At 48.6% G+C, this 15220-nt stretch overlaps 1 protein-coding gene across 1 annotated transcript in view; it reads right to left on the reverse strand.

Moving 5' to 3' along the window:
- Positions 1–8697, reverse strand: part of GPT2 (glutamic--pyruvic transaminase 2) — a 34239-nt gene extending 25542 nt beyond the window's left edge. Inside the window, exons 1-3 of the mRNA XM_043436138.1 lie at positions 8542–8697; positions 8045–8308; positions 932–1021 (exon numbers count right to left, since the gene is read on the reverse strand). Coding sequence (XP_043292073.1) covers positions 932–1021; positions 8045–8287 — 333 coding nt within the window. The 5' untranslated portion in view covers positions 8288–8308; positions 8542–8697. The remainder of the gene's footprint in view (positions 1–931; positions 1022–8044; positions 8309–8541) is intronic.
- Between the last annotated feature and the right edge of the window lie 6523 nt (positions 8698–15220).

Here is a 15220-nt window from a genome sequence, read left to right on the forward strand (position 1 = left end):
TTCTTCTCCCCTACACCCTGTGTGAATTCCCTGAGGGGCTGCAGGCTGAGGCCCTGGGGCCCCCAACACCTGCCATCCAGAGAGCAGGGCAAAGCTTGCCGCTCCTGTGTGCCAGCTCCTGCAGCAGGAAATACCGGTAGGAAAGGAAGACCGGGGGCGTGCAGCACTCAGCTTTCCTGCCTGCCTCAGCCTACGAACCTTAACCACACAAAGACCAGCTTTTGCTCCAGAATGGGCCCCATTTCTTCTCTAGGAAAACGCTTTCCGCACAGCTGGTCTCCAGCCTCCATCTAGCAGACGCTATGGCACTCTCTCACCTTTTCTTTTCCCCCAAGCCCACCAATCTCACAAGTTGGTCCCATGCAGCATCCTTGCAGTTGGCACTCAAACTGAAACACAGAAATGTGCCTCTTGAAGGCCTTCGTGTTCATCATCTCACGGAGGCCCCCAGAAGTCCTCTGTGGCAGTGCTCTGGTGACTTCCACTTGCCCAAAGCCACCCAGCTGATCAGCAACAGAGCCAACACTCAAACCTGGGGATTCTCACTTGGGAAACCATATCTAGACTCCCACACGCCACCTCCCAACCTTCATGTCTCCCTTCTACTCTCTGATGCCCTCACTAACCCACGTCTGAATTCAGCATCCAGGACCATTCACCTGGGAGTCTTGTATATTACAGTTACCTCAAAATGGGCTTAGGGATTTTAGACAGCCTTGGAAGGAAGAGGAGGAGCCTGCTGGAGAGAACCAGAGGGGACGTCAGGCGCTGGAGGGGGTTTCTACTTCAATGGCATCTCCCTGTGGGATTCTAGGGCCTGCTGGGTCTTGAGGGGCTGGACAGGCAAGGAGGCAGAGGTAATTTAATGGGCTTGGCTGTCGGGTTGGCTCCCTGCTCTCCCAGTGGCCTCGGTTCCTGAGGGCCAGCTCACCTGTCGGAGGAAGGTGATTGGCTGCTGGCCCATGGCTTGGGCATCCCCGATGTTGGCACGGATGACCTCAGTGAATGGTTTTTTGATACCCTGAGTAGAAAGAATGCAATAGGTGGTTACTTAGGGATTCTCAGAACCTAGATTTCAGAAGCCAAGCAATGGTCAACAGGATATTAGTAAGCAGCCCTATTTTGAGCCTTGCCAGGTGCCAAACGCTTGATATGCTTGGTCCCATTTGACCTTCACAACCACCCCCATGAGGAAGGACTTGTGTTAATCCCATTTTATAGATTGGGAAATTAAGGCTTCAAAAGGTCACCCACCTTCTGGGAAGGCTAGAAGAACTTCCCTGGGCTGCCAGGGAACCCTGAGGCAGCTGTAGGTCCACGCTGACCCCGGGGCAAATGTAGTGGGAAGGAGGGACGGGGTCAGCTGCAGGAAGCATCAGGGTCCCGCAGCTGCCAGCTCCACCTCCACCCCTAAGTGACTGAGGGGACACTGCAGCCGGCCTTCCTGCCAGAAGACGCCGATCTGCAGGGACCTCTCGGGGGCTGTTCTCTTGCAACCTTGTCTTTGCAAAATGAAGAATGTGGACTGAGCTTCATATTGGAAAAAAAAAAAAAGCATCAGGGATAAAAATGTCTGGTTGAAGAGCAAAAGTGAGGCCACTGTCTGAGCAATGTGTTTAGCACGGAGCAGAGATGGCAGAGAGAGAAGGAACTCGGACACCGTAGCAACAATATCACTGAGCAGTGACTACAGGACACCCTGGCTGCTGCAAAGGAGAAAATGTGGTTCAGATGGAGAACTGTGGGGATCTGGAAATGTGGGAACTCCACCCAGTTCCCTGATAAAGCCAGAATTAGCCACTACAAGAGAGAATCAACAGCAGGTTCAAGAACCTCCCAGAGCAGCTGAAAGGATTATCTGAGACAAACAGTATGAAAGCACTTGGCAGAATACAAATATCATCGTGTTACAAAGCTGGACCAGGAGCAAGATTGCAAGGGTCACCGCGGGGGAAGAAGGTGGTGCGGCAAGGGGTGGCCTGTGCGGAATGGCCACCTTCCCATCTCCAGCTGCCCTGTTCCCAAAGGCATCCTAAATACAAGTTTTAAAGGTACAATTCTATGATTTTGATACTTGTCTTCTCCATTTCACACAATGTGTGAATAAAAGCAACTTTAGAAAACTTTCCCTTTTTAAACTCAGTAATATACCCCTTAAATAAAGACCAATGGGCTTAAGGAATGAAAGCAGCCGCCAAACAAGTTTTCTTGACTCTCATTTGCCAGCCCTAAGCCCCTCCCATATGGAAATTCTCTGGCTGCCTTAGGAGCCAGGAGGCACAAGGGGCTGAGGGCGCCCCAGAAAGAGCCCTGTGCATAGTCGCTCAGTCGTGTCCAACCCTTTGCAACCCTATGGACTGTAGCTTGCCAGGCTCCTCTGTCCATGGGGATTCTCGAGGCAAGAATACTGGAGTGGGTTGCCATGCCTTCCTCCAGGGGATCTTCCCAATCCGGGGATTGAACCCACATCTCCTGCATTGCAGGCAGATTCTTTACCCTCTGAGCCACCAGGGAAGCCTGGAGGCAGCCCTGGGCTTCCATAAACCGGGCCTGATGAGTCGAAAAGTTCTGTTTGGGGTGGAGGGGGTAGAATTCCCTTCTGCCCTTTTTACCAAGTTCTTCAGGGCTGGCCAATATGGAAAGACATCCCAGGGTGGGGGTGGGGGGCAAGAAAGGGGATAAAACTGCCTACTGGCCAGGACTGGGCCAGGGGTGAAGGCAGACACCCTGGAGACAGGCTGCAGGGCGTGTGGCCTCAGGGCTCATCCCACAGGCTGAGCAACCCAGGCCACTGTGTGCAAAGGGTAGGACTCACCCACCCACACTGGCCTAGGCTCCTGGCGTGGGACCCTCTGTTAGTCTCGCTCAATCGCCATGGCCCCCGAGGCCTGGCCAGCTGAACTCAGGTGATTTCCATGGTGTGGGCACAGCCCACTCTTCGGTGGGGAGTAAATCTGTCCCGGAGGGCAGGACATAGAGCACACAGCTGGGCCCTGGGCCAGCCCCATGGAGGGAGAAAATAATGCCTGGAACAGATCCCTGGATGTTCCTTTCCTGCGTCCCCCCGCCCTCCCCCCAACCACCCTGCACTGCTCAATAAACTCGGGGCACGCCAACAAGCAGCCTGGGAGTATGGAGCATCTCCTTTCTTGGGTCTGGGTACCCACAGGCTCCAGATACTTTGCTATGATGGATGAGCTAGTGGGTGGGAAACTGCCTCCTCTGAATGGACAGGGGACCAGGCTGCCCAGCCAAGGGCCACCATACAAAGGAGACTCCTGTATCTATGCACTTGAGTTCTACATGGGTTGGGAAATACCAAGGAGCCAGGGGCAGACTTCTGCCCACAGTGACTCATCCATGTCTGGCAAGCACACCCAATGGAGACCTCACCTCAGCCCTGCCCACAGGAGCCTGCCAGGTCAGCACGTAGCTTCTTAGTTCCAATTCCTAGCATCCTGGAGCCCACGTGTCTAACTCACCTACACACATCCTGCCCAGAGCTGCCTCACTGAGGGGCACTGAGATGAGATCCATCGCAGGGGGGCTCCCTTCCCACTATTCAGGAAGGCTCAGGGAGCAGGCCCCCAGGCTCTGGAGATGGCATATTTCAGGGGGTGTTATTGGGAAGGATAAAGTAAGGACAATGATAACTCTTTATCATTGTTAGCACTGTCCTTCCCAGTTCACAGGTGCAGCATTAGAACAATGGACAATTCTAATAGGCACAGGCATTTTCCTCAAGGTAGGGGTGACTCCTGTCATTTCACGTGACATGCCAGTGGGAAGGCTTGGTAGGACGTTTATTCCCCAGAGAACCTCCCTTTCATTCATGAACACTTATGAATCATGCTCTGTGACAGAAATGGGCACCACCAGAGAGGCCACCACCTTCAGAGCGCTCGCTGCTTCAGGACCAGTGAGCAGCACTGGGGCAGGCATGCAGACCCCCCAGAGAGCTCCAGAAGGAAGTCTCAGAGACAAACCCGACTAGTCTCCAGGGTCCCTAAAAACAGCTGTGCTGCATAGCAGAAGAAACAGACTCGGCACAGGGTCTGGCCCCAACCATTGTGATAAGCAAACCTGGAAGCAAAACTGAGCCAAACCTACACAGGCCTGAGATTAAGAGGAGATGGGAACTCCAGGGGCTGAATTTTCTAACCATGAAAGGAGGGAAGGCTGGACAAAAGGCTCTTGAACTGTGGGAGTCTGTGGGAGGGTCAACTGTGGAAGCAGAGATTTGCAGGGCAGAGCAGGGATGAAAGGTGAATGAGCTCCAAACAGGATAATTCAAGGCAGCAAGCCTAAGTTCCAGGCAGGAGAGCGCCAACCCCATAGAGCACATTCCTAGACCCAGAGACTCAGAAGGAAGGCCAGGAAAGAGGGACCCTCGGCCCCTCTCCCCCAAGCAACTCTCGTCAGCTTGAAAACAAGACCCTTAAGAGTTCTGATTGGGAAATTCCCCAGTGGTGCAGTGGTTGGGACTCCACGCATTCACTGCTGAGGGCATGAGTTCAGTCCCTGATTGGGAACTAAGATCCTGCAAACCATGCAGCACAAGCCAAAAAAAAAAAAGAGCAAAACTAGCCTTTGCTTTCTCATAAAGTTATTTTAGAAAAACTGCTTATATTCATATAAACTCACATAACCTTTTGACCTAAAACAGGAAAGTCTCTGGTGCAGTTATTTCTCCCCAGACAGCCAGAATTCTGATAGGGTTATAGCTATTCAAACCATCATCACTAAATAGCTCCAACTAGTCTTCAGTGGAAATAAATTGGCCCTATTTTACAGAGGAATAATTGAGGCCAAGGTGCTCTGAACGACGTGAAGCCCACAGCACATAAAGGCAAGGATGCAGGTCCCCGGTGACTTGGGCAGGGTGGGTGGGTGGAGGGTTCATCCAAACGGAAGCCTGTGTTACAAATTTCTCTTATTTTAAACTAGCGCCTAAGCTCTAAAGAAAATGGCCTATGAGATTTCACTGCTTGTGCCTCGCACATCCAGAGTTTCCATTCTTAGTTCTTAGCTAACTATCAGCAGGTGCTCCAGCATTCTCCATTTTCATCTGTTTCTAGGTGCAGCACTCAATGATTTTAACATAGTCAGTGTTTCCCTTCATGAGTGTTTTGCCCTGACACTGTGTACTTTTTACAAACAAAAGCCATTCCTGTCTCCACTTATGTCAACCTCCTTTCCTCCTCCAATAAAACGAGGGAAAAAGAAGTAGGTTGAGGAGGAACTGACAGGTCTTTTCAAAACTCCTACTACAGGGAGTTTATTTTTAAGTGCTGCTCCCAGGGAACACCAGGATCTGAAAAGCTGATAGGTACTCCCCCTTGGAGCTGCTGTCGGGGAGAAACGGGGCTCCCTGAAAGCACACAGACCAGGCTGGCGGAGAATGGCCCCTTTCACACGCTCTTAGCCAAGTGCCCCTCCTCCTTCAGGCTCTCCTGAGCATTTCCCCCACTCCTGCCACAAAGCAAGATGGACGGGACTTGTCTGGCATGCCACCCCACAGTCAAAAACCAGGGCCACGGGTCCAGCCAAACAGCCGGTACTGTTAACAGAGCACCTGGTAAAGTGATTCCATGAGGCAGTATAAGGCCTTCACATGGACAAAGAGGCACAGAAGTCAGGGCTTGGGGAAACCCTGGGCCCACCAGACCACTACTCTTCTTTTACAGACTAGGGAAACCAAAGTCCAAAGAGGACAAGAGATTTACCCCCAAGTCACTCAACTCCCTACATATCCCATCTCTAACCAAATCGAACCCTTTAAAATAACATCAGTCCAGTTTCTATCATTAGAGTTCAAAACAGAAGTAAAAACCTGAAGCTGTGCAAAGCTAAGCCAAAAAAAAAAAAAAAGACTGAGAAACCCTGAGAAAACATGGCTTTCTCAGAAGAGGACCTGCTTAAGCTAGCAAAATGGAGAGGCTGTTTTTCAAGAATGAAAGATTTAAGCAAGGCTATGCTGGCTTGGCTGGGGCTATTATCTCCAGTACCAGGAGTCAGGCAGCTGAGACTCAAAGAAGTGAGGAGAGAACAAGAAGGGATGAATTTGAACTGGAGAATGTAGATGGACAGAGAGAATGTCTCAAGTTATTCAGGGGTAGGACATGGCAGTGGGGCCATCTGTCCTAGAAATCACAGCGTTGTTTCCAGCCCAAATGACCAAGAAATTTCTCTAGTTCAATGATGAAGCCATACCCTGTTGGAACACCTTCTTAGTTCCCCACTGCACACCAAACTTTGCACTATAAAATCCTAACCCCAGCACACCAGCCTCCAGTCCCTTATTTCCACTGCATTCATTTACCATATCCCTCTGCCAGACAGAGCTCTCCAAACAGAACCAAACCCCTCCCCTATTTGCCCAGAACTTCCCAACCTTGTTTTCGCTCCCAGCCCTCCTTCCACCTAGAATGCTCTCACATTTTCTCTACCTGCTAAAAAATAATAATAATAATAATAACAACCACCAATCCTTAAAGAATTGGAGGAAGAGAAGTCCAGGCCCAGAGAACAACGTGGCAATCAGTTCTGTGAAGGCAAAGACAGTGTCTCCCTTCTCTTCTAACCATCCTCATACTCCATGGAGTCCATGCTGTTTAACAAGAGGTAGAGATAATCCCTGGAACTCCTACCAGCTCTGGAACCAGAGAAATCAGTTGTGAAGTGCTCAACCATAAACAATTTAATCTCAGCTTTAACAGGGAGACTGTTGTCTCAAGGAGGGCCAGCTCCAGTCTGCCAGATATCAACAAGGAGCAGAACAGCAAAAATCTCTTTTCTGCCTGTGGTCCACTTTTGGGACAGGGAGGCACTGCAACCAAGCCAGGCTTCTGAGGACCAAGCTTTAAACTTAGCCTCGAAAGGAGTCAAAGGGAGACACTGGACTCTGACTTGTTCAACTCACTGTTTTGAGTCAGCAGAACTGGCTGTCCCAGTGAAGTCTCAGCAAGTGTGAGCTCATCAAATGCCCCAAAGTGCCCATGTTACAGTCATGGTCCCATCATGGCTTCTTCCCGGGGATTCAAGGACCATTAAATGACCAACTCACCACCAGGACATTCAGTTCTGGTGCCTATGAGAGTGAGATCAAAGAACCCTCCCCCCTTCTGGGTTAGGACTATCTTGAGCAAACAGCTGGGTGACTACTTCATCTGCTCGTATAAATCTTAGGAATGTATACATTTTTTACATTACCCTCTGGACTCTGCCTCCTGAATTCCACCAGGGTTAGAACTCTGATAGTTTCTTTCACACACCCCAGCCACTCTCCTTGTAGGGGGAGAGGAATCACTACCAGATGTGTGGTCACTTTACACACAGCTGTGAACTCAAAATTCCAGTCTGCCGTCTCCCAGGAGGAAAAAAGTCCCAGGGCCACCCTGCCAAGGCCCCAAAGGCCCAAGCCTCTGCTACCCACTGTGGGTGACTGTATCCTCAGAGTACAAAACAGGGCTGTCAGTCAAGGTTCCAAAGGGGACCTAAGGGAAGGAATCGTGCAGGACCACTTTTGTCAGGGAATCATTACTGGAAGAAAGACCCAGAAGTTCCGAGAGAGAGAAAAAGCTTCGGGAGAACACCCAAGTCTCTTCCGAGCCTTCATTGCACCTCTGGTACCTAACGTGATCTCTGAAATTCTCCTTTCTTTCTTTCCTGCCTGTTGCTGTCCTCACCCTCACCCCCCAGTGGATCTTGGTTCCACGCAAGTAGGACAGCCACATAGCAGGCAGTGCCTGGCACTCAGGGCCGCTCAATTATAATTGATGAATTCAATTCAACAAGTGAACCATATCTGAGGGCCTTACTTTGTGCCAGGTGCCGGGCACTAGAGAGGGAAGGGTTGGGGGGAGGGCATTCTCCCGTTTCAGTCAAGATTGGCCGAATGAAGGAGCTTGGCCACGCGGCTGGAGGAAGTACAGCGGTTGGACCCCAGGAGGCGACAGCTGCTACTCTCTCCCTCCCGCCCCCACCAGTGCCCCCTGGCCTCCCCGGGCCCTCCCGCCCCGCGGGCCCGGGCGCCCGCGCTCACCCGCTGCAGCTCGAGCTCGATCTCGCCGGCCTTGAGCACGATAGGTCCCCGCACCGCGTACTCCACCGCCTTCACCTGCGGGTTCATGGACTCGAGCGTAAGGATGCGCTCGCGCCGGCTCCGCTCGGGCCGCACTTTGAGCACCGCCGAGGCCTCGGCGGCCGCGCTGCTCTGACTACGGCCCCAGGGGCCGAGGGTCCGGGGGCAGCAGCCCCGCCGGACCAGCGCCGCCGCCCGCTGCATCGCGCGGCCGCCGAGAGAAACCTTGGGACAAATAGGGAAAGAGAACAAACACGTCGCGCACAGCCCAAGGCAGGCACGCGGGCACCCGCCCCCAAGCTCAGCCAAAGGCTCCTTCAGCGAGAGGTGCCAGCCTGGCTTCGGGGACGGGTGCCCATCCCCCGGCGACTCGGACCCTGCACCTCGCCGCCGCAGAGCCAAAGCGCTGCACAACCGGGTATTGCAAAGGCTGAGCCCAATGAATGCATGCAACGTGCCTGTCGCCGCCTGGTCACCCCTTCGTCGAGTCCGGCTAGAAAGCTCGCCTAGAGCAGCTCCTCGGCTCAGGCGCCGGCAGCCGCATCCCAGCTCCCGCACGCAGCACCGGGCCCCCAGCGCTCACACACCCACAGCCCGCGAGTCCGCCCGGGCCTGCCCGCTGGCTCCTGGGCCTTGTAGTTCCCTTGTCGTTTTTCAGAACAGGTGTGGCGAGCTGGTTGAACTACAAGTCCCATAGTACGCCGCGCTGGCCTGATCTGGGGGCCGGGCTGGAGGCGGGAGCGAGGGTCTGACTCTGCCGTGGGCTGGGCGGGCTCTTTGTTTGGCTGAAGGGTCGGGGATCCCGGAGAGGGTCTGGCCGGGTCTCTCCTCGCAGCTTTCTGCGAATTTAGAGCTATTTGGTGCTTCTCCCTGGAAGCGCGTCGCGCATTCCCCCACACAACCCTTTCCCCAACATCTGCAAGGACATAGGCGGAGAGATGGTGCAGTCCTCGCCCCAAGTTTCATCATCCAGGGTTCGACGGTGGCAAGTGGCGGCTCAACGGGGTATGGTAGGAAGCAGGGGTGGGGTGGGGGTTAGGAGTTTGCGACTTGACTGCCACTTTTACCCGTCTCAACGTCAGTTTCCTTGTCAAAAGGGAGATCAACTCTCAGCCTTTAAGGATTGTAGTGAAAATTAAAGGACCAACATCTGGTATGTACCAGGTGGTCAGGCTTCCTGACAGCTCCATGTGAAACGCTAGGCCACCTCCACTCCCTCTTTTAATTTCCTCTCTAGCATCAGAAATTTAGATACTTTTTACTGGCTCCCCCATTAACCATGTAAGCTCCAGAAGGCAGGGGCAGCGTTTTTCTTGTTCATTGTGTTCACAACGTATTTACACAACGTCTGAGTGTTAGCAGCACATAGTAAGAACTCAGTAAACGTTTGTTGAAGAATGGATGCTCAGCTCGTGGTAGTTTTTTTTTTTTTTGGTAAAGGTACCTACTGTTGACTAAAAAAAGATGTACAGTTTGAGAGTTGTGAGTTGTTATTTGGGGGCAAAATGAGGACTGCAGCCTGGGAGGCAGTATCTCAGATGGCTCTGAGACACTGCTCCAAAGCCGCAGTGGGGGAAAGTCAATATATAAGGTTTTGGTGAAGGGGGAGTTCAATACCATGAAGCACTCAATTTACAAAAGGTTTTTTGTTAGTCATGAGGGTCTGATGTCACCATGAAGGGATTTAGTGCTTCTCTAGATATGAGGAGATGCAAGGATTGAGATTATAAAATCTGTTCCTAAAAACATCCAACTCTCTAAAAGACCTGTCCCACCAGATTCCCTGGAGCACAGAGTGCCTCACCACCCTGAACTCCGTCCCTCAGGGGTTGTTGAAGATCAACAGCTATGGCAGCATGAAGTTCAATCTCTGTAGAGGCAGATGGCAAATGCCTTGTTCAGTCATTGGCAACGCTCTTGGTAAGTGTCAATTTATAGTTGGCACAGCCCCCTTGTGGTCATAAATCCGACCATACTTTGGGGGGCATTTCATAACCATTTTGTCATATTGCTGGGAAGGGTCATACCCAGTTCTGAAGAAGGTTTTTGTTGATAAGACACTCTGTGCTGTTACTGGACTAGGTCTTAATAGTCAAATATCTCTAGACACCTGTCTTCTAGTTATGGTCCAAGAAAGTATTCCCTCTCATTGCATCTTTTCATACCCAGAGTTACACTATTACAATCATTGATCATATATTGAACTATACATTTGGTCAACTGCTTCAAGTCTAGTCATCATTTCCGTTGAAGGCTCAGTCAATCATGTACTTGGTAATACAAGAGATAATAATCTTGTGAAACAAGCAAAATACAAATGGTATAGTTAATAACATTAGTGGAATTAAAAGTAAATATTTTAGCCATGAGCCTCCCACACCAGTTTTTTTTTTTTTTTTTAAGATCGTGAAGACTAGGGAATGGATCATGTAGAGCAGAAATCTGATTTTTCATGTGGTTCAAATGTGTTACATTAAAGGATTTATCAGGTACAAAAATACAGCATTCAGTTTGAGTTATAGCACAGGTACCTCCCTGAGGTGCTGTAAGGTGTCAAGGGTCTAGCAGTTGTGTAGCACTACCTTTCTCATCATAGAGACCTCAGAATTCAATAGGCTAATAGTCCGGTTACTATCATTTAAAGCTTATGAAAGTTGTCATGGCTTCAGTTCAGTTCAGTTCAGTCGCTCAGTCATGTCCGACTCTTTGCAACCTCATAAATCGCAGCACGCCAGGCCTCCCTGTCCATCACCAACTCCCGGAGTTTACTCAAACTCATGTCCATCGAGTCGGTGATGCCATCCAGCCATCTCATCCTCCATCGGCCCCTTCTCCTCCTGCCCCCAATCCCTCCCAGCATCAAGATCTTTTCTAATGAGTCAACTCTTTGCATGAGGTGGCCAAAGTATTGGAGTTTCCACTTCAGCATCAGTCCTTCCAATGAACACCCAGGACTGATCTCCTTTAGGATGGACTGGTTGGATCTCCTTGCAGTCCAAGGGACTCTCAAGACTCTTCTCCAGCACCACAGTTCAAAAGCATCAATTCTTCAGCGCTCAGCTTCCTTCACAGTCCAACTCTCACATCCATACAAGACCACTGGAAAAACCATAGCCTTGACTAGACAGACCTTTGTTGACAAAGCAATGTCTCTGCTTTTTAATATGCTATCTAGGTTGGACATAACTTTCCTTCGAAGGAGTAAGCGTCTTTTAATTTCATGGTTGCAATCACCATCTGCAGTGATTTTGGAGCCACAAAAAATGAAGTCTGACACTGTTTCCACTGTTTCCCCATCTATTTCCCATGAAGTGATGGGACCAGATGCCATGATCTTAGTTTTCTAAATGTTGAGCTTTAAGCCAAGTTTTTCACTCTCCTCTTTCACTTTCATCAAGAGGCTTTTTAGTTCCTCTTCACTTTCTGCCATAAGGGTGATGTCATCTGCATATCTGAGGTTATTGATATTTCTCCCAGCAATCTTGGTTCCAGCTTGTGTTTCTCCAGCCCAGCGTTTCTCATGATGTACTCTGCATATAAGTTAAATAAGCAGGGTGACAATATAAAGCCTTGACATACTCCTTTCCCTATTTGGAACCAGTCTGTTGGTCCATGTCCAGTTCTAACTGTTGCTTCCTGACCTGCATATAGGTTTCTCAAGAGGCAGGTCAGGTGGTCTGGTATTCCCATCTCTTTCAGAATTTTCCACAGTTTATTGTGATCCACATAGTCAAAGGCTTTGGCATAATCAATAAAGCAGAAATAGATGTTTTTCTGGAACTCCCTTGCTTTTCTGATGATCCAGCGGATGTGGGCAATATGATCTCTGGTTCCTCTGCCTTTTCTAAAACCAGCTTGAACATCTGGAAGTTCACAGTTCACATATTGCTGAAGCCTGGCCTGGAGAATCTTGAGCATTACTTTACTAGCGTGTGAGATGAGTGCAATTGTGCGGTAGTTTGAGCATTCTTTGGGATTGCCTTTCTTTGGGATTGAAATGAAAACTATTCCAATTTTCATTGGAATGAAAATAATCACAGAAAACTAGCCAATCTGATCACATGGATCACAGCCTTGTCAAGGCTTAGATATGGTCAATTACATCCTCCAACCCCATTGAAGTCATACACACACACACACACAAGCTGCTAAATGGTCATACCAGTAGAATACAGATCTTTGACCCATTGGGATCATACCAATGGTAGATTGGTTGGGGTTACCTGTAATTTGTTAACATGTATGACCTTAAATTCATGGGAATCCCAGGCTACACTTTCATATCATCCCTGTAGAGGTCAAGGCCATAAATTAATGCCAGAAATCCACTGAGTTCCATACAAATCACTCTCTCTAAGGGTAATAACAGACATAGTTTATAAAGCATCCAGCCTTGGCTCATAATTACCAGGTTGATCATTTTTAGTATGATTTAACCATTCCCAACATAGAGGAGCCTTTAAACTTAAATGACCATAGCCTGGTGTTAACCATGTAGATCCTCCCCATAATTGTAGGAGTTTTCCTTTTAATAGATGAGAAGTTAATTTTTTATTGAGACTTAGCTCATCACTCTGATTGAGTTTAAATGACCCTAAGAGAAAACTTAAATCTATGGCCAGTCTCAGAGCAAGTATTTTTAATTGGCCAGGTGAGAGGATCCCATCTAGAATTACTATGAATAGATAGAACAGGGCTGAACACTCACCTAAAAGAAATTTCCTAGGGGGTATCCAATCAGAGCCCTAAAGACAGAAATCCACCAAGGTAATCCAGAAGTAATAGGCACAGGTAATTGGTCACAACCCAACAATTGGATTGAGTTTTAAACTAGCATAGAATCATGTCCAATGAATCAAGAAAACATTATAAATGATCATAAAAGTCAGATTAGCATCTTGGGCAAGCTGTCTACTTCTGATGTCATCTTCTCATCCTAGTGTAGTCGTTTCCTCTGAGCATTGTTTTAAGGTGAGTTTGAGGTCAGCAGGCCTCTCTATGGACTAGTCCAACTTAGGGGCCTTTGGAAGTGGAAGTTAACTGAAGAGTCAATTTCACTGGGCATGAGCTGGTTAAGAGTACCTGATGGAAAGGTCCTTCCATCCAGGTTGGAGACAGTTGCTTAAATTATGTCTTCTTCCAGTCTTGATTGAAGGTCACATGTAAGGCATCTGATCTTCATTCAAAGAGAGATTACTGTGATAAGCTTCAGAAACAACCCTAGAATGTCCTTTAATAATTCAATTAAATTTTATATTAATATACCCTAACAGCAAAGAACTATCCAGGAAATGTCTTAGTAGATACAGACCTGCATTAACAAACTGGGATTTAACATTCATCGAAACATCTCTTTCTAAATTCACCATCATCTTTACCAAATATAACCTAATTAAGACCTGTTTGTAATGTAGGTCTGGTCTCAAGAAACTTGACCTGATGATTTACATAACCACAGCTGAGAGGAGCTACCCCACGCCCGAGGTCAGGGGCGGTGGCTGAGAGGAGCAATCCCACTTCCAAGGAGCGGCAGCTGCGCAGGCGCAGAAGGGCCGAGAGGAGCTACTCCAAGTTCAAGGTCAGGAGGGGTAGCCGTGAGGAGATACTCCTCGTCTAAGGTAAGGAGCAGCAGCTGCGCTTTGCTGGAACAGCCGTGAAGAGATACCCCACCTCCAAGGTAAGAGAAACCCAAGTAAGATGGTAGGTGTTGCAAGAGGGCATCAAAGGGCAGGCACACTGAAACCATAATCACAGAAAACTAGCCAGTCTGATCACACGGACCACAGTCTTGTCTAACTCAATGAAACTAAGCTATGCCGTGTGGGGCCACCCAATATGGACGGGTCATAGTGAAGAGGTCTGACAGAATGTGGTCCACTGGAGAAGGGAATGGCAAGCCACTTCAGTATTCTTGCCTTGAGAATCCCATGAACAGTATGAAAAGGCAAAAAGATAGGACACTGAAAGATGAACTTCCCAGGTCAGTAGGTGCCCAATATGTTACTGGAGATCAGTGGAGAAATAACTCCAGAAAGAATGAAGGGAAGGAGCAAAAGCAAAAACAATACTCAGTTGTGGATGTGACTGGTGATAGAAGCAGGGTCTGATGCTGTAAAGAGCAATATTGCATAGGAACCTGGATTGTTAGGTCCATGAATCAAGGCAAATTGGAAGTGGTCAAAAGGAGATGGCAAGAGTGAATGTCGACATTCTAGGAATCAGCGAACTAAAAGGGACTAGAATGGGTGAATTTAACTCAGAAAACCATTACATCTACTACCGTGGACAGGAAGAAATGGAGTAGCCATCATGGTCAACAAAAGAGTCCGAAATGCAGTACTTGGATGCAATCTCAAAAATGACAGGATGATCTCTGTTCATTTCCAAGGCAAACCATTCAATATCACAGTAATCCAAGACTATGCCCCAACCAGTAACGCTGAAGAAACTGAAGTTGAACAGTTCTATGAAGACCTACAAGACCTTTTAGAACTAACACCCAAAAAAGATGTCCTTTTCATTATAGGGTACTGGAATGCAAAAGTAGGAAGTCAAGAAACACCTGGAGTAACAGGCAAATTTGGCTTTGGAGTACGAAATGAAGCAGGGCAAAGGCTAATAGAGTTTTGCCAAGAGAACACACTGGTCATAACAAACACCCTCTTTCAACAACACAAGAGAAGACTCTACACATGGACATCACCAGATGGTCAACACTGAAATCAGATTGATTATATTCTTTGCAGCCAAAGATGGAGAAGCTCTATACAGTCAGCAAAAACAAGACTGGGAACTGACTGTGGCTCAGATCATGAACTCCTTATTGCCAAATTCAGACTTAAACTGAAGAAAGTAGGGAAAACCACTAGACCATTCAGGTATGACCTAAATCAAATCCCTTATGATTATACAGTGAAAGTGAGAAATAGATTTAAGGGACTAGATCTGAGATCTGATAGACAGAGTGCCTGATGAACTATGGATGGAGGTTCGTGATATAGTACAGGAGACAGGGAGCAAGACCATCTCCATGGAAAAGAAATGCAAAAAGGCAAAATGGTTGTCTGAGGAGACCTTACAAATAGCTGTGAAAAGAAGAGAAGTGAAAAGCAAAGGAGAAAAGGAAAGATATTCCCA

The sequence above is a fragment of the Cervus canadensis genome, chromosome 18 (assembly GCF_019320065.1).
Source record: "Cervus canadensis isolate Bull #8, Minnesota chromosome 18, ASM1932006v1, whole genome shotgun sequence".
NCBI lineage: Eukaryota > Metazoa > Chordata > Mammalia > Artiodactyla > Cervidae > Cervus > Cervus canadensis.